We start from the raw sequence: 19,813 nt of genomic DNA, 5'->3' as shown, positions 1-19,813 counted from the left end.
GTGCATATTTGCACATATGGGCGTCTCAAGAAGCCCTACATGAAATGCAATTCCCATGTACACTTGCAATTTCTGTGCCATTCTACGTAAAAACAGTGTCAAAGGACTAAAATCTGGTTATTCTGCAACCTTCTCCCAAGGAATTCATCAGTCTAGTCCTATAAACTCTGGCCAACATCATGCCACTTGGCACTTGTGGGGTCTTCTGACGTCTGAAGAAGAGCCGTCAGTCAGGTGGGAGGTGTGCGGCTACTTCTCCGACAGACAACAGGATGTTTAGAATGTTTCCACATGAAATAACTGCCTTGATGTATCTGTTACAGTTAACATATTTTGTATCAGGCGAAGGAACACACTGAGACTCTAGAGCCTGTATAGGAGGGCGGCCTCCTGCCTGTTTAGGGGGGGTGGTGGGGCGGTTCTATGGGTCCACAGCAAACAGGATTTGCATTATGAGCCTGCTATGGTCATGTCCCTTCAACTTTCTTAGTGGTTGTTGCACCTACAGTTAACAGACACAGATGTCATGTGAAAAGCCACATGCTCTTCCCTGCACACAGCCTCTCATTCTTCCCTGCTTCTTCTCTTCCTTTTCTCTGCCTTTGGTTAGCTTGTTGTGTGTGGCAGCTCACTTGCTTCCCATTGCATAATCCAGCCCCCCTCCTCATCCGTGCAAGTGATCAGAAAGAAATCTGGAGCGGTGTCACAGAAGAGCAAGGGGAAGAAAGCTGTGCAGAGCTGCGAACGAAGGAAGGGATGCTTGGCTCTCTAGATCTGCTGCTCTCCTCTGTCTCTATCGGGAGATTTGTCTGCTAACTCTCCAGCCTGGGATATTCATGATTGCGCTGAGAGAGAAGTCTGTCGCCTCATTGCCACCATGCGAGGTAAGGGGGGCACTTGGACCGTACTTACAGGGTACCAACACTTGCTCCTTCCTAGTTCTCCGACTGTCACTGTACATCTATTCCCTTCTTGGTATAGTTGGATGATTGCTACATTCAGTGACCTTAATGCTACATGTGGTCAACATACGACTCCGTCATGTCATCAGAATTAGCGTCTGTGATGTTGCGATCTCGTCATTTAATTCTTTAGTTAGTATGTTCATTGATCGATTGAGATGTTGCCTTAATCTATATATCGCTTACATTGTATAGAAACATTTCACAACATAGATATGGATTCAGTTTTTGGTTGCCCGGTAAAGGTCATCCGCACAAAGTCTACCATTCGGTCAAATTTTCGCCAAATCTTTCCCCAAATTGCACTGTGTGTTGCTATTAGAAGGAAGGACACTGTTGATGGTCGCACTTGAAATCTAATCACTTACCTGGAAGGGATAGTCACTCAAGTTCATAGACTGAGTGGCTTGCAAGTGTTTTAAGAGGGGCTCCCCTGGCACTAGAGCTTTCTTGCTGGACTGCACTCTTCTATTGCATTCGCTGAGTACTCTGTAGGTTGGATCTCGCTCTGTCTGTGCATCCCAATTGAATCAGGCACTTCTTCCAGGTCACTGACAGCATGATCTCTCCAAGCGGAGACATGTCCACTGGAGCGGTGTGTGTGTGTGTGTGTGGAAGGACGGGAAGACTGGAGATGCGCACATAGACTTGTTACAATTAATAGAAAGCTGGAATACTGAAGCCAAACGACTTATTTTTGCTGATAGCAATTATAGAACTTTAGAAGTAGTCCATAGTTTATCTACATCCATTAAAGGATGGAGGATACTTTGGGGATGTTCCTCAAAGAAGACGTAGGTGCTAAAGTAAAGAAAGTACGTTACCAACAGATGATATGATGACGAGAAAGGTTCACAGTAAACTTTTGCCTTGTGTTATGTGTTAATTTCCAACGACAGGTGTCTATGACATAATACTGTTGCGTAAATAGTTACCTATACGATCATAACCTAGTTTCTTACACAAGCGCATATAATGGCGAGAACCCAGCATGATGCTGTAGGGCAGCAAGTAAAGTATATGTCTTTCAGGACAGACATAGTGACTTTTATTAAAAACGATAATCCCATAAATTTGGTCGCCACTTAATAGTTTAGAATACCCATGTTCCTTTATTATCCCGGATCTGTATGATCCACATATCCAAATCACGGCTCTTTACATTGACAAATATGTGTCATAATTAGCCAATGACATAATCGCATGACTTAAAAGAAATTGGATACTTTTTCCTGTCGATTGAAGAGAATTTGGTTGGTTGTCTTTGATCGCTTTGGTTCCACAGACGCACCAATTAATGTCATATGCAAAAAAAAATGGTGTCATTAGCCATCGGAAATTGGGATCCAAAGATAATGATTGTTTGCCCTATACATTGCCTGTATGTTGATTTCATTAGGTAATTAAATCACTACCCATTAGTATTAATGTACTTTACTATTATCAGGTGACTTTTTAGACTACAGAAAAGTTGTTAGCTCCTAATTAAAATTCTGGGTCCCTCACTTATTTATTTCCTACCAGCACAATCACAATAGCAGCTAAAGATGCTGATCTGGCACTTATCTCTGGAATAATGCATACAAATTAGTGTGAGGTTGCTTAGTTGAAGGGATTTTGAAGCAATTATAGTAATAAAAAGGATATTTGGATTTAGTGATAATTGTATTTTTGCTGCTTGGCTAAGGAAAAAATGACTTGCCAAGGAAAGGCAAGATTTTTTTTTTCCAGTGGTCACTGCACACTTTAATTGCAGAGTTGCAGGATATGTTACCAGTTGAATATAAGTTTTGTCCTTGATCAATAGGATTGCAAGTAAATTGGTTGTCAAACCGCTGGACAAGATGAAAGATCTTCTGAGGCATAAGGAGCAAAGGCAGATTTATAGTCAGGGGACTCTATAATAAGTGTAGAGAAGAACAGAACTTGTTCTTCACTGTGTACGATGTCTATCTGTAGATCAACACCATATGAATCCAATTTGCGAGACTAATTATATATATATATATATATATATATATATATATATATATATATATACGTCCTATGTCCATTAAAGGTACTGTAGTAGTAATTTAGTAATATTACCTGTGTTTCTGATATTGTCCAGAATGGGGGACTGTCATAGCCATGCAACATTTAGATTGTTTGCAACAATTGCTCCTTTCTGATGTACCTTTTCCGTCCGCTCACAAATCTCTCTTTTTTTGCTGTGTGCAATCAAGTGGATTGTATCAGAAGCTTTGAACTCACATTCATCTACATTTTGATCTAGGGCCAACATCAAGGATTTTTTTCATAGCCAGTGGAGTTACAAATACTGTAGAAGGCAAAATGTGATACTGCTTGTTATTGTTCCTTGTATTGCATTTTGCCCAACATCAATCATGACAGTTTCTTTGGCATCAAAGCCAAGTGATCATGTCTGAACTCCCCTGAATGGGAATGGTGAGAGAGATGTGTGGCATGGTAATAGGTAGACATGGAGAGATAATGTAACTCATTTACACTTCTGGGGGCAACCAGTCCTGATCTCTGTTGAACCTGAGGTCCATGGTGTTGAAAAGTAAATGCTAGTTCACACTCCATTCACGGATATGAATCAAGGAAACTGTAATATTGTATGTCAACTATATAGTATATTTATAATCACAGTAATCATACACCCGGATGCTTTACTACGGGTAATATTAATAATTGATCAGTTCTGGGGAAAATATAAAGTATTAAAGTTATCTCAAAGGAAGCCTAAGACCTGGTTAACAGCCATTCCCGTCACTTGGGATGTTGGTAGAGCTGGTTATATAAAGTAAGCCCATTGTGATCTCTATGGAGGCTGATGTTTGTGTTACTAATCCAAAGTCATATTAACAAGTTGTTACCATTAGTTGTTTATAAACACTTGAAGACCTCCAAAAAGTCATATAAAAAAGTTACCATTAGTTGTTTATTAACACTTGAAGTCCTCCAAATTGGAGGCTGTGTCTGTTATAGATTAGAGGTTTAGGTCTTTATTAGCTAGTACTATGACTTTCTTTGAAATATAAACCTAAAGAATGGAAATTTAGATGTAGATACGTAGTAGCGAATAGTTCTTCAATAAGCACGACTCCTATAGATTTACATAGGACTGCAGTATGACTGACAGCATTATATACATACATTGACGTAGCTGTAAGAGTACATAAACAATGCGGTCTTAAAGGGCTAAATGACATCAATTTTGCTACATCTATTTACCCGATAAGGAATGGAAAATACTAGGAAAGTCCCAAAAACATCTATTAAGTAAGATTGTTGTGTAAGATATTCACATACATGACTTGTATAGGACTCTTCTCTTTTCACTCCATCATTCAATGCCCTTATAAATGTATCTGTATCTGCACTGATGCCCTAGTGTATGCTACACTGAGACGCACGCAAATTAGTGTTTGATTGTTCAGGGCATTGGAGCGGAAGCTTAAAGATATGTCTCACGTTAGCCTAGCTGGGAGCCGATTGATAAAATCATGTGGAAATACGATTCCATATTCAATAATCAAGATATATATTTACTGTACATTGAATATGGAATTGTACTTCCGCATGCGTCATGGCTTATAGGATATGGCCCATAGCGATTTATGGTAGATACGTTGAATATCTCAAAGTAGTAATGTTCTACTCCTTATCATAATGCCCAAATAAGACCGGAAAGTGTATAATAAGGACAGTTTGAGAATGTTCGGATATTCAATCTGAAAGCAAGTTTGCATAACACCTGAAAGTACAAGAAAACCGAGATTAGTCACATTTTCTTCTTTATGCTGAAATAATTGTGTTCAAAGGCCTAGCATTCAGAAGCTATCTGACAAACTGATACTCAATTAATATTTCTATTAAATGCTGCTTTGGAAAACAGCCAAAACCAAGATGTATATCTTCATAGCAATTGCACTGACAAAATGTATCTATTATAACGTATCCCAGGCCGCAAGAATATAAAGCATAAGAATATAATCCAGAAATAATACAGACCCTGATTAGTGTGATTTTTTATAATGATTTCAGTATAACACTGCTCCAGTGAACAGCATTGTGGTGTATTCAATGTTGCACTCCTGTCTGATAGCTTTAGCTAAACCAAGCGGTTGTTCTATAGTAACAGGGGTGAGAACACTTAAGACAAAAACTATACAATCGGGATAGTGCCCTTTCATAAAAATGGGAGCATTGGGACATCATTAAGGTTCATTTATAATATAAGTTGAATATCAATAGCATTAATTAAAAAAAAAAAAATATATATATATATATATATATATATCTACATATATATAGATATATCTATCTACATATATATAAATATATATAGATATATAATCTATCTACATATATATATATAGATATATATCTATCTACACACACACACATATATATATATATATACACATATATATATATATATATATGTATATATCTATAGATATATATATAACATATAGTATTGTATGAGTATGTTTTATTGCACTAATGCATGTATTATGTGTTACTAATGTATCATGTAATCATTATTATGTATTAAGTGGGTTTAATTTAATAAACACGCATGAAATTCTATATAATGGAGACCCCAAAAATATTTCCCTGCTAATTTGCCAAATTCTAATTATTTTAAACAAAATCAAAGTATATACAGTAATTACCAAATAAGCAGGAATTCTGATGAAACAATCTGACATTCCTGGTAATTGCTCATTATTTATGGGCATAGAGACTGTCACACACCTTTGTCAGCCTCAGTGGGTTGTTTGTTATGTCCTGTTTTCATCCATTATCTATCCCATGTAACCCTGTCATTGCTGGGAGTTTATGAAATTCCTTGCTTCTCCAACTTATAGTTGAAAAGCCCTGAACAATTGCTCTTCCACTGCTATGTCCACTGGATAATGTATTCCTCTCGTGCACGGATTGAGTTGCATGTGTTATCATGTGAGAAGAGATAAGCAAGTGTATATAAATTTTATATGCAACTTGCATAATTAATACATCAACACATTAGTCATTTATAACATGTTTTCCCTCTACATTATTGTTCCACAAGCTGGATTGTTATGTTCCTATAAAGAGGAGTATGTATGGGTTCAGTAGTTAGTTTGAAAGAATAAACAATTCATTTGAATGGTAAAATAATGGAAGAAGTTAAAAAAAAAAATTTTTTTTTTTTTTGGAAAATCGGCTTTATTCTAGTTCAGGAACCATGTCATTGCAATTGTTTGGCAGCTGAGATGACATCTATTCACGTTGACAAGTATTCTGTTTAATTATATTTAAATTCTCCAATTTTAGGTAAAAAAAATAATATGTCCCAATTCTTATCCTAAACAGCTTAAACAACCATATAACTTGTGTAAAAGTTGGCGCCTTTGTTCTTTTTATGGCTGGACGTTTCAAACAGAACTGATGAGCATCAAATGAAAGTGTCTTTCACTGCCAAATAAATCAATTTGTTTCTTTCAAATAAAGCAGTGAATTCACCCTAGACAAGGCTTGTGCTCTCAAACTGAAGGATGTCTGCTTTGTAGCTAAAGACAAAGGAAGCACACAGGAATAAATATTGATTGAACTAATCATCTGATGAATAGGAATGAGCTTAACCAGTACACCATTATAATGGGTTGTGTTAACTAGCCCCTTGCGTGGCCCATATGCTGCCCTTTCAACCCATGACCCCAGCCATTCAGTTTATATTGAGAGAAACCACAGGTGTTATAACGGCATCTTGGGTAAATGAAGCTAAATAAAACAGTTGTGTAAATAAGAGACAATAGAATAGTTATACTGAGGTCTCCTTAGAACAACATGATGGGCAGACAATGACATAGACATGGGCTATGAGGAGCAGACCATGACTGTGTGACAACCTCTTTCAGGATCACGAGCACTTCCAGACTGGCTCAAAAATACACTGTCTGGACCAATCAGAAATTCCATTGTTTGTTGTCTGGACATTTAATGATGGCCCTTTCTCAAAGACGCAAGGCAGCAGAACTTTCGTACCCAACAGAATTTCCTATGTTTTCGGGGTTATGTGTCTGTTTACATTAGGGCTACAGCATCACGAGTGCAACATTAACTTGACCTGTCAATCGTTTTCATATGCTTGTGAACAGACATTTCCTATTCTCTGCTTCGATCTTAGAGTATAATATATGCAATGTTCAACCAAAAGCATGTTGATGCAGAATGAAGGTCGTATTTTACTGCTGTCGGCCAGGATGAACCTTTCGGAGATACGCGTCTATCACTTGTCCAGGGCTGTGGTTTTGATGTGATGGTCTGGTTGTAATTTTTCATGTAGTTGATGGACGGAAGTGTCATGGAAACGAGAGGTCAAGTTGCTTGGAAACTTCTTAATGAAGGTCTGGCAGACTGTTCTACAATATGAGCAAGGTAGTCATACTCTACACAAGTGCTCAAATAAAGAGATGCTATGTCCTAAGAGTAACTTACAAATAAAAAATACTCATCAGAGATGTTGTGGATGTACATACATTTTAGTTTGTAAAAGGAAGTCTTTTAGAAATCAAGAAAGTTTTTTTCATTGTATTAATCACTCCATATACCCAAGAGTAGATAAATAAATTGTATTACATTTGGATTTTAGTCTGTTTTAAAATCTAGTTAGTTAATTTAGGGATATTAGTATGACTTGTAGTTGTTACCCATTTTTAATCAATATGTAATTTTTCCCACATTTTATGTAACTTTTTTACATTTCTAAATGTGATATTGTTATTCTCTCTGACAAGGTAATATCAAATCTGTCCTTTTAAAGAACCCCTTTCAGAAACGGTAGAGGAACTTCCTACAAAAAGCTCTACCATGACTTGACTTCTGACATAAGTCCGTATCATTTCTAGGCCTTAAGTGAAATGCATTGTTTAGCTGAATGAGGAATTCTTGAAGTCACAGGTTGGGATCACAGCTAACCTAAATGCACAGTGCATGCATGCTAGCTTATGTAACGACATTTCCATTTTTGCATAAAACATCTACTTAATTAATACATTTAAAAATACACTGAGAAAATGCTACTAAGAAGACCCGTCCACCCTTGTCCTCATGCAGGAACTCTATTAATATACTTATTTAAGTAAACAATTTATTAATTCTGATTTCCAGAAATTATTAGTGCACCTCTGGTGTGTAGGTACTATGTATAATATATAAGGGGATTGTGTAAAACAAAAATCTATAATACTACTAAGAAACCTCAACAAGCTGAAAATAGAGACCAGGAAATGTAGATCTTCTGTATCCTGTATGTCAGCCTACAGTGTTACAGTCTATGTATTACTATTATTTACCATAGCTTGGTGGCTTGATCTCAAAGTATTCAATTTTCCTGTATTTGCCTTACTTTATATTCAATATATTAGGCTTTATCTATGGAATTCCCTATTGCAAAGTACCTCTAAACTGGAAGAGTACTGGATTGTATTTTTCACAAAGATGAGACCAAATAACAAGTTTTTTTGCATAGCAAGTAATGACCCTCTAGAGGACCCATCAGCTCTCCTAACACGTCTTAGTGAATACTTATAAACCCTATAAAGTAAAAATTCTACAGCTATTCCTCTGTTATTCCGCCTGGAAATTATTGAATAATTTGACAACAGGATGCTACCAGTTGGGGATGTGCTCCTACATAATCTGTCATTGTCATCAGTGCTGACAATATCCAACATTGTAGGGTACACCTCTTTGACAAGAGGAATGGTAACATTAAGTTGTCAATTTTTTCAGAAATTTCTACATGGAATAACAGAGGAACGACAAAATAGAGTGTATCTAAGCTAACATGCTGCAGAATTGTCTTTTGTATTGGGAATACAAGTATTTTTTAATATAGACAAGTCAGGAGTGGTGGCAGGTATTCTTTAAATCAAATGACCACTTTGTGGAGTCTGTGTTCCCACATTGACAAAAATATAATGCAAACATGTATTTTCTATCTATTCTTCATGATATTGAAAAACATTCAAATTTCAAAGATTTTTGGAAGCACAAAATGTTAACTGTTAAGCTTGGGTATCACCACAGTAATTTGGCCACACACACATGGCGAGGCCAAAGATTGCACTATGGCCCTGCTACATCAGGTCCTAATGTAAATGAATGCGGTCACATTGTGATTCATAAATTGCTGCGATCTGATAATCACAAGAAATCCAAACCTGATATATGTCTTGGGATTATTTGGTTATGTCACAACATAAACGCATCCATTTACATTAGGATGCAATGTAGCAGAGCCATAGTGTAATGTTTGTTCATGCGACCTATCCTAACCCTAGCCTAATTCCTGCAAAATCAATGCACCCTAAAATGTGAAATAACAAATTAAAGGGGTATTTTGGTAAGATTAAGATATCCCCTATCCACGCCATAGAGCATAACTATCTCATCAGTGTGGGTCCTACTTCTGGGAGCTCCACTGATTCACAGAATCGGTCTTCAGTAGGTTCCCAAATGAATGGCTTAGAGGTTGCACATGCATCATGCCATGGGTGTATTTTTTTTTCAATGACAGTGTTCGAGTTTGCCAAATTCAAGGTCTCAGCAATCTCTGGCTCTTTCAGTGGAAAGAATGCAGCGACAGTGCATATGCAGGGGGGACCAACTGGACTCCCATTATCGGGATCGGAGGAGGTCCCAAGAGTGGGACCCCCATCGATTAGCTATTTATCCTCTACCTGTGGGTGGGGAGGTAACTTAATCTTCACTAGAATACCCCTTTAAGCTCCGCTACATTAATATATAGTATGATATAAAGTCCATGTGTATGCACAGTCATACACATGGACTATATATCAAACTGCCTCTTTCTTCTGGTATCTTTCCCTTCTCCTTTAAACAATCTCTCATATCCCCATTACTAAAGAAACCGTCTTTTGACTCAACTTGCGCTACTTGTCTCTTATCTCCTCTTCATCTCCAAACACCTGGAATGTCTGGTCTTCTCTCTTCTAATTAGCTACCTCTCAGATAACTCTCTCCTTGACCCCTTACAATCTGGTTTTTGCTCTCTACATTTTACAGAAAATGTTTTAACTAAAGTGTCAATCTTCTGATAGCTAAATCGAATTGCAACTACTCTCTACTGATCCTCTTGGATCTCTCTGCGGCATTCAGTACTATAGATCACCAAATTCTCCTCACTATGCTCTTCTCTATTGGCCTTAAGGTTGCTGAGCTTTCATGATTTTCCTTCTACCTGGTTCAGTGTATTATTTGCCGGCTGTACTACTTTTCTTCTAGTTGCTATTGGGTTCCTCAGAGTTTGGTCCTTGATCCTCTCTTGTTTTACATCTACACGGCTCCATTTAGGCAAACTATCAGTAGATTTGGATTTTAATACCCTTTTCACTCTGACGTTACTCAATTTTATACTTCTCGTGTCATCACACTTTTGCTTCTTCAAAATGCCAGTTATTGTCTGTTTGCTGTTTCTAACTATTTGCTGTCTCTCGATCAAAAACTAAATCTTTCAAATGAACTTCTTTCTGCCATCTCCCAACCAACCTAAACCTGAAATTTCCATTTCAGTCTCTGGTACCACCATAACTCCTCGACAGCATGCTTGCTGTCTTGGGGTCACATTTGATTCTGACCTTTGCTTCACTCCTCATATTCAGTTACTTGCTCTCAAATGTTACCTGCACCTCAAAAACATTCCTTGATTTCACCCTTTCCTCAATGTGGAAACAGCAAAAACTCTTGTTGTCGTCCTTATCTGCTCTCGACTTGATTACTGTAACTCCCTACTGATCAGTCTTCCTCTCACTAAACTCTCCCCTCTCCAATCCATCCTGAATGCAGTAGACAGGCTCATCGTTTCGTCAAGCCGCTACACTGACACCTCCACCCTGTGCTCATCATTGCACTGGTTGCCCATCAAATATAGAGCACAATTTAAGCTTATCAGTATCATCCATAAGGCCCTCCACAATTCTGCGCCACCCTATATCTCCGCCCTCATCTCTGCCTACTGCCCTATTAGTACTCTCCGCTTTGCTAATGACCTTAGACTAAATTCCTCTATACTCGAAACCTCCCTCTCCTGCCCCCGAGTCTTTTGGAATGCACAACCCTGGACAATAAAGTTAAGGAGGACAATCTTTTTAGGGAGGCCCTATTGGCTAATCCAATTTCTTCTCCATCTACCCCTCCACACTTTCTTGCAAACCTGAGCCCTTTCTCCCCTTCTTCCCACTTCATCCACCACAAACCCCATCGGTCCACTCACACAACGTTATATATACATATATATATATATCTACATATATATATATATATATATATATATATATATATATATATATATATATATATATATATATATAGTATCCAAGGTGCATGCGTCATTATAGTCTGTAAGTTCTAACGAGCAGGGGGCTCTCCCCTGGTTCCTGCACTGTGACTTAGTTTATGGTCCTGGAAGGAGGTGACAGGTTCCCTTTAAAATGGTCAGATTTTGACTATACATCTGTTCTGTTAGACAGAACTTAGGAGGGTTAATCAAAAAGCATGAATGAAGAATGTCCATGGGGTCGCTGTAAGAGACATTAGCATTGCGCAAAGTTCAGTGAAGAAGTTTCAAGCAGATAACCATGGAGTTGCCCTCCATCAACATCACTCACCAATGAAAACCAACAATGTGTTGATGAGTTGATTCGAGGCAAGTTTGGTATACTGCTGATGCACTGGACTTGTCCCCATAATCATTATTCAGCCGATTATGGATTTCCTTAGGTGCACACCCCTCTTTCACCAGAAAGTCAATGACTGCTCTTTGTTTTAGCCTAAGGTCCATGGTTCTAATCACTAAGTCTGCGAAAGAGTAAGGGCACCTAAATAACATTATTCACAGCCATTCACAGTCACTTGAATAGATAAAAGTTACAGACATGGAGGCATTACTTTTTGACTCCCCGGTTTATAATAGAAATCATAGCACAATAGAGTAACAAGTTGATTGTCTGTTTTATAAATGATATTCAAATAGCCGATGATGCAGAAATAATGAATGTCCCACATACTCACACTACTGATTCTTGTCCATTCCCGCGCTTCTGTCACCTTGAACCTCCTTCCAACTATGCACATCAGGCCAGACTGATAAGAAGGACTAGAGCCATGGGAACACACAAGAATCAGTGGAGTGGGTACATTATAAAAAAATGATATTTTTTTTTGATTTGAACCTAGTTTATAAAACCCCCAAAACAACAGCGTTTGTACATGTTTTATGTATATGTGTGCGTTTGTATTTCTTTTTTGACATTCACGCTAACATGTCTTTAATATTCAAATAAACATGGCCGTGCGTTAATAGCAAAAGCATGTCGCCATTAGAGCACAGGAATGCCGCTATACGTCTAAGTGCATTAACCGCCTGAACTTGTGAAGATGCAACACATCCATGTAATGCAAGTCATTTGTGTTTTATGGCTCTTCCCAAGAGCACTGATGTTTATATGCTTCTGTAACTTGCTGGTGAGAAATTCCAACTATTGATTTTACTTCTGTATCTCCATTTCCTTCACTGCCAGAGTTTCTTAACCTTCTCAAGTACCCCAAAAGGTCAGATTTTAAGGATATTCCTTCACGGTCAGAAGTGGAATAATTGCTATTCTAGTCAATTATTCTTATTCCTAGATATTGGTATTTTTGAAGTACATCCAGATATAGGCCCTTCAGGAGAGAGCTAAGTAACATTTAATCCTGTATGTAATTACACCATTACATAGAAGTGGTCATCGTGGGGATGGCCGCGGCTATTTTCTTATCACTCCAATAGAAAGAAAGTTTTGCGTCGTTTGGATATCACAATGAATAATTTGTGATGTAGAACATCTTCCTTTACTCTTGAAATGGGTACATTTAAAGAATTCCCGCCATACACTATTTATTGTTCTAGGTTTACCTGTAGGCAGAGGCATAACTTGAAGCTCTTGGGCCCCAATGCAAAACCTGTAACAGGGCCCCCAACTATAATGCTTTATTCATAGTACTGGGCTCCCTATATGGAGATGAGCGGCCTTATGAGCCCCCTAAGTCTCCTGGGCCCTGGGTGCAACCACATCCCCTGCATCCCGTATAGTAACGCCAGTGCCTGTAGGTTCACCCCTTTATCCCAAGACTGAAGGGTCTGCTGTTACTTATCCTTTCTATCTACAACTTCCAAAACTGTTGTCACCTGTCATAGTTTGGTAATATAGTGGTGGCTGTGGAGAAAGGATAAGGAGTATGGGTACATGTCCTACAGTAGAGAAGAACATGAGGCCACCACTAACTACACCTCTCCAGGTCTCGCAGGACTACCTATATAGTAAATGAGCTCCTAATTTTGGTAGTGATTTTCCAAACTGCATCCTTTCAAAAGAACATTCATTCATCATTCTTTTAGGCACTTGTCATTGATTACATTGTTTTATACACTATTTTTGTTGGCTGTTGAACATAGACATGTATTTTCTTTCTCGTTGCTTTAGCTTATATCTCAAAGTGTCAATGAATCAGCATTGCCTGCTGTAGAAAGTGTCATAGCCCTTGCAGGTAATCCTTTACACCTAGATATAAAACTGATTCCCATTAAAGTGCCATTACTTTGTTAATATGTCTCAATTCCATAAACCGGGTCTCAGATCTGAGTCACTGACATTTTCTCAAACATTTAGGCTGTTTTCACACATACTACATTGTGCATGGCTCTTTGCACCAATTTAATAGCATTTTTGCCTTTTTGTTTTTTGCAGTCAAAGCATTTTTGGTTTTGCCATTTAGTGGTGTTTTGGGCATTTATGTCCTTTTTTCAGGACTTATCATGCTCTGGGTATGATGTCATTTTTATGACATTTGTTGTTTATGCTTCCTTATAGGATTAAAAAATGCCTGAGAAAAAAAAACGCAAGTTTTAAATATTACAAAACAAAAACTGTAACCAAAAATGTGTGTAAATATAAAACTTTCAAAAAATCTTGATGTTTGGAATTTTTTAGAAGTACTTGAGAACACTGAAAAAATATGTCTGTGCTGGAGCTTTTAGTGTTAAAATAACATTAGCATATTATTAAATTGAACATTCGCTAGTCCCTTAGCTGGCCATTTATATTAGATATTTGTCATTGGGTCCTACTAATTTAGAAGAGATCTGCTGAGTCTACTATGTATAGTGACACTAACTGGTGCCTAGTATCCCTTATTGGCATAAACGAGGTGTTTGGATTCTAACTTGCTCAAATGCCCCCATGAAGATCTCTTCTTCCCTGTTGAGATAATATACATACGGTAATCATCAGACATATCTACAGTACTGTAACATGGATATCCGTCGATAAATAGTAACAGCAATTTGCACTAATTAGACACAGAAAGCACCTGTATGACATTACAATTAATAATGGACACCCTACACATAAGATTGAATTAGCTACACGACCATCAACCTAGGTGCCCCCAATGATATGCATGTATGGTTCAAGCAGAGATGCAAGTTATCTTAATAGATGAACATCTGGTGCTGTTTATCTACATGGGTTATATTAACCCTTTCCAATCCACTGTCTGACAACATTATGATTTAAGGCTGTACAGCACTGATGTTGGAAGACGTCCGTCGGGGTTCTCTTACTGTATATTGCCAGCCTCTCTTCTGTCGGAGCCTATTCAATGTGTCACCTCATGCAGTACTGGCTTAAGCCAGCAGATAGTGCCGTTTCATAATGGCAGAAAGAGAGTAAGCCCCCTAGGAAAACCAGGATGCAAATTGGATTGGAAAGGGTTAATCAAAGTTTTCCATGACATGGTAGCTTGGCAAGGGTCTGTCAGTTTTACCAAACAATAGATTGTAAAGCGGTCCCATCAACCAGCCTCATATTCAGTCTAGGTTAGATCTACCATTGATGTGAACAGTTTGTCGAATGTAAGAGTTTTTATTTCATAAACGACACATTTCTGCAACAAGCAGTTCATGCATATAAGTAGAGCAGGATTTGAAGACAAGATATAAGACTGGCAGATTTTTATGCCATCAATCAGAAACCCCTGAGAAATCCAAGCAGTCACCTCTGAGACGTTAACTGATCTAGATTTCAAGTTAAAGTAGTGGATAACATCATATGATTCTACAGCAAATGCCGCCCACTGGCTCAGTTAACTTTTAAGAATAGTATAAAGTAGTAGAAGAATAAATGTTGTGACTCCTTGTTATTCTACTAACACGGTGTAATTCTCAGCCGATGTCATTACTGAAATGTACTTTCTGACCAGCATCAACAGAAGAATAGAACTGCATATCATAAAATCATGGAGCATCAGGGGTTCCTAATACCTGCCATTATTGCCTTTCCCCTCTTCCTAGGAAGAGCTCTTAAATCCCAAGTATTCAAATATTCTCATCTCCCTAGTATAATTTAATATCTCTGTCCACAGATCGACAGGAAGGCATTTTGAACGATCACCAAACAATGAGATTAGCGCTCATTTACTGTCTTTACGAAGGCCAATGACGGTTATATTGCAGTTGGAAGGTAGAATTTCTCATTGGCATAAATGACCCGATCAGCAGACTAATAAATATTTGCTTGTCCGTCGCCCGGTTGATGCCATGAATACACGGGGCAATGATCGGGTGAAAGACTGTTCTAACAAATGCTTGTACATGTTGATCAGCCCATTTAAAAAGGCCTTAGCATTGGCGATTGCTGGGAAATGCATGTCCATGTCAATGAATGTAGTGTATTTTATCAATGCAATAGTAATTGAGAGGACATCGTTAAGCAGATATGTTGAGGACAGAACGCAATCAGCATGTCTATCAATTGATAATAAACTAGACATCTTACTATATTTTATATAAAGCCAATACATCACACATAAATTTACCTATAGTAATATCTTCAAGGCTGAACAGTGCTACTAAGTGAAGAACGGCAAGTCTTGTTATTAGGATTTCCTGGTTACATTTCTTTATGGTGTCTGACATTAGAAACATATTAATTACTCTTTGATAAGCCTACATATGCAATTTGAATTCTTGAGATTAGTTGTATTGGCCATTTAGAGTGGTTATTTCATCCAACCATTTCCAACATATGGGTATCAGAAACGGAACTCCACACCTCCACTAGCCAGAAGTAGAGAGTTGCTAACGAGAAGCAACTCTTGTTCTGTCAAAACCCGATGAGATGGCCATTCATTTGAATCATTGAAATGTAACACTACATTTTCCTTGGAAGTACCCACCGCTCATGGAACGTATGGTTGGCTATAGCTCCCCATGGTTAGAACAGTTGATGTCTTGAACATGAACCATGGCAATTAGCTGATCACCAGAGAGGCTTCAATCTGAAAAGCGGTTGTCCTGATGAGGCAACCAATTTAACCAGTATAACTAACAACTAGCCTGAAGCAAGGTGTAGCAAAAGTAGCAATGGGTACCACCCCTTGGAAAACCAGAGTTCTCCACCTTTCATTAGTAATACTAGTGATTGAGTTCCCTTCTAGAAAACAAAGGTCTTTGTAGCCACTCGGGGATTTCTTGTGTTTAATTTTAAAAAAATGGCATTTCTTCAGCTATGAATACTTCTAGCCATAGTCTCAACAATGTGAGCATTGGCAGTAACAAAGGATGGGGTTTGCTGCCTCTCCATCTGTTGTTTTCCCATGATGTTGTTTGGTACATCATGTGACGAGTATAGTCCATCAACAGTTGGAGTGTTATTAATTGGCTTCCACTGCTGTAATTGGCATCCCTCACTCTCCTAAATGAATAGTTAATTCATTGTAATACAATCAATGCATTTGAAGAAATCTTCCTGTATTCTCAGGTACCGATACCTCGTAATAATTTTAGTGAAAACAAAGAAGAAAAGAAAAATCTATAAATTATGTATTTCATTATTCTGTCCCTTGGAGACATGTCCCATAAAACATATTTTCCAGATCACCAGTTTCATTCCCAGACCACTTTTTGTAAATTGAAGGGATGTTATAAATACTATCTGGAAATAGCATATTAATCTAATTAATTTGCTAAAAATATCATTACTGTGCATACTTGATGTTGTTCAAGGTGTTCGCGGCCCGGCATCTTTCATGTTTATATCATTTAGTTTGCAGTAAAATCTATTAGAAGCATTTTACAGTAGATGGTAGTAAATGAAACTGTATAAATATAACAGAAGCTTAGCTATTCCAAAGCAGAAATGATATGATATTTAAACAAATCTCCAATTGCTCTCTGGTGTCTCCAATAAACGTCCTTCTCATCATTGAGTTATCATGTCTTGAATGTTTTAGCACCATCTTCCTTTTATTTCTGGTTTTATCCAGCAGCTGAGTCATTTTTAAAGCGAGTTCATCAGCTATGGTTTACTTACTAATTAAAAAACAACCAGTGAAATATATCCATTTTTACATATCTGTTTTTTTGCTGATTGTAGATTTTTTTTATTCTGTTCTGCACACGACTATTGGGGATGACCATCTTGCCTGAGCTGCAGTTATTAGCATCTAGAGGTGCCTTACAGCAGCCTCATGGGCCATTCACAAAACAGGCAGGAGGGAACCCATTGAGGTCTATGGAAATTGTTCTGGGCATGGTCTGTGACCTGTCAATGTGCAGGGAGGGGGGATAAATAAGCTATGACCATGACCTATTGTAAATGGTGGACCCTATGTTACCTACATAGACGTATCACCTTTCATTTTAATCCTGCCTGTTAAGGAGATAACTGCTAAAAAGTTTTCAGTAAGTGTCAGACCATTATTAGACACAGTGGTAAAAAATGAAGGATTTTAGTTTTTTTTTTTTTAAAAATGTGAATTGTGACATCCACAATAAAAAAATCATCAAAAATTCATCGGAAAATATGTTTTTCAAAAACATAAAAAATGGATTTATACAATCGGTCATTTCATACAGTCATTCCTGTAATACTTTTCTAGTACTTTTCATAGTGGGAGGGATATGAACACACTTATTGTATGTAGCACTGAACGGCTTATGTATTGTATAGCAAAGAGAATTTCCTTGGTGATTACTCAAACAGTGAAAAATTCTGTCAGTTGTCACTTGACAAAAAAATGGTCATTTTGAAAACTGCAGTACGTTTACAGAGTATCAGTCTATATTCTGTTGTTATAGAGCAATATACAGAATCTGGTATATCTTAGCTAAAGTGTAAGAAAACTATAAGAGTGCTCATACACATTACCACATCCATACTTTACCTGCACTCGCCACAGCTAATTATGAGTGTTTTCAGGTGTGACATATTGTTTATTAGAGACAAAAAAAAACTGAAATTTGCCCCATATAGTCTGTCATATTGCCTACGGCTGGTTCAAGAAATGATGATGAGGGTAATTCATGATGTGGTTGTAATTTTTCAACTTTTTTCATCATTATGAATAATTCTCTAAAGTGAATTTCGATTGAGACCATAATTTTACAGGCATTTTGTAAAACCTGCCATATGAGTGATTGAATCTACAAACAAGGCACATTTTCACTGTTTTGCTCGTCACTATTTTTCATTCCTTTTGGGGCATAAAGTGGCATACTGACACAAGACTGCACCTTTTTTCTTTTTCTAAACATACCCATGATATATAGATATGTCGATCCTTAACTTGCCTCTTAACTCAACATAACCAAGATCAAAAAAAGTATACATGCATTTGATGCCTCCAATGGATGCCATCCATCGGCCACTTTCGGTCAGCTATATACTCCCATGCAAAAAAAACCCAAAAAACTAATATAACTAAATCATGCGGGAATACACCATTTTTGAATCATAAGAAATTAAAGTATTTAACAAAATTTAAGCCAAGGTAAGTGTGGACACATCTGTAACACTTTTCCTACATATTTCCCCTCGAGCATTCAAGTACAAAAACAACTTTTACAAAGACCCCGGCTAAAGGTGAAAGGAACCAGTGAGATCCAAACTGCTGAGTAGCATCCTTGGTTCTCTTGTAGATTAGCAGTCGGTAATACAAAGATTTGTTATGGTAGTAATTATTTTAATTCGGCGCCATTTATAGAGCAAACAAGTTTTTTATACTTCAGGGAAATGGATTGATTTTGCATCTTGTATTCTGTGTATAATGGAGTCATTTTTAGACCTTATAAAAATAAGTAAAACCTTGAAGCAATTGTAAAATGTAGTAGAAATGTTAAACTTCACTGGTAAAAGTCAGCGTAAAATGAATTGAAATAATGATCTCTCTGGGGATGATTTATCAAATAATGTTCCTGGTTCATGCGGCCAGATACTTGAATTGGAGTTGCAGCAGGAAGTCCTGTGTTAAGCTGCGCCAGAGTTTGATTAATCACCCTTGGTGACTATGTACAGAGGAAAGATGAAAAGAAGGCTTCAGTTGTGCAACATATCAGTTATGTCGCAGACCACAGACATAACTTACAGTAGGATAATGGGACATGATAAACATCCTCTAATTTTTACTAAAACATATATTTGAATACATCTCACTTGCATCTGTTTTTGGTTCATTGTCCAATGCAAGGTGCAGTATACCTTACCGTATGTTCTAGGCAACCTACCCCAACACTGCCATGTCCTACAGAGCCAATACTTATATAAGAGCACAATTCAGATTTATTACCATTTTAATTAAAAAATTCCAGTAATTGTGTGCTATTGAGTCAGACATTTTTTATATAGTTATCTTTCAAAGAATGCTGAGTGACCTCCAGAACATCTACTATTACACCATCCATTGGGGATGTCCAACTGCCTTTGTATTACACTGAGTGGCAAATCTACCTAGTT

General features: G+C 37.5%; 1 protein-coding gene across 1 annotated transcript in view; it reads left to right on the top strand.

Moving 5' to 3' along the window:
- Nucleotides 1-827: 827 nt before the first annotated feature.
- Nucleotides 828-19,813, top strand: part of RORB (RAR related orphan receptor B) — a 195,643-nt gene continuing 176,657 nt past the window's right edge. Inside the window, exon 1 of the mRNA XM_066602002.1 lies at nt 828-884. Within this exon, the coding sequence (XP_066458099.1) occupies nt 878-884 (7 nt within the window). The 5' untranslated portion in view covers nt 828-877. The remainder of the gene's footprint in view (nt 885-19,813) is intronic.

This window comes from Eleutherodactylus coqui, chromosome 5 (assembly GCF_035609145.1).
Source record: "Eleutherodactylus coqui strain aEleCoq1 chromosome 5, aEleCoq1.hap1, whole genome shotgun sequence".
In the NCBI taxonomy this organism is placed as follows: Eukaryota; Metazoa; Chordata; class Amphibia; order Anura; family Eleutherodactylidae; genus Eleutherodactylus; species Eleutherodactylus coqui.
The sequence above is the reverse complement of the archived record's forward strand: the minus strand, read 5'-3'. Positions and strand labels throughout refer to the sequence as shown.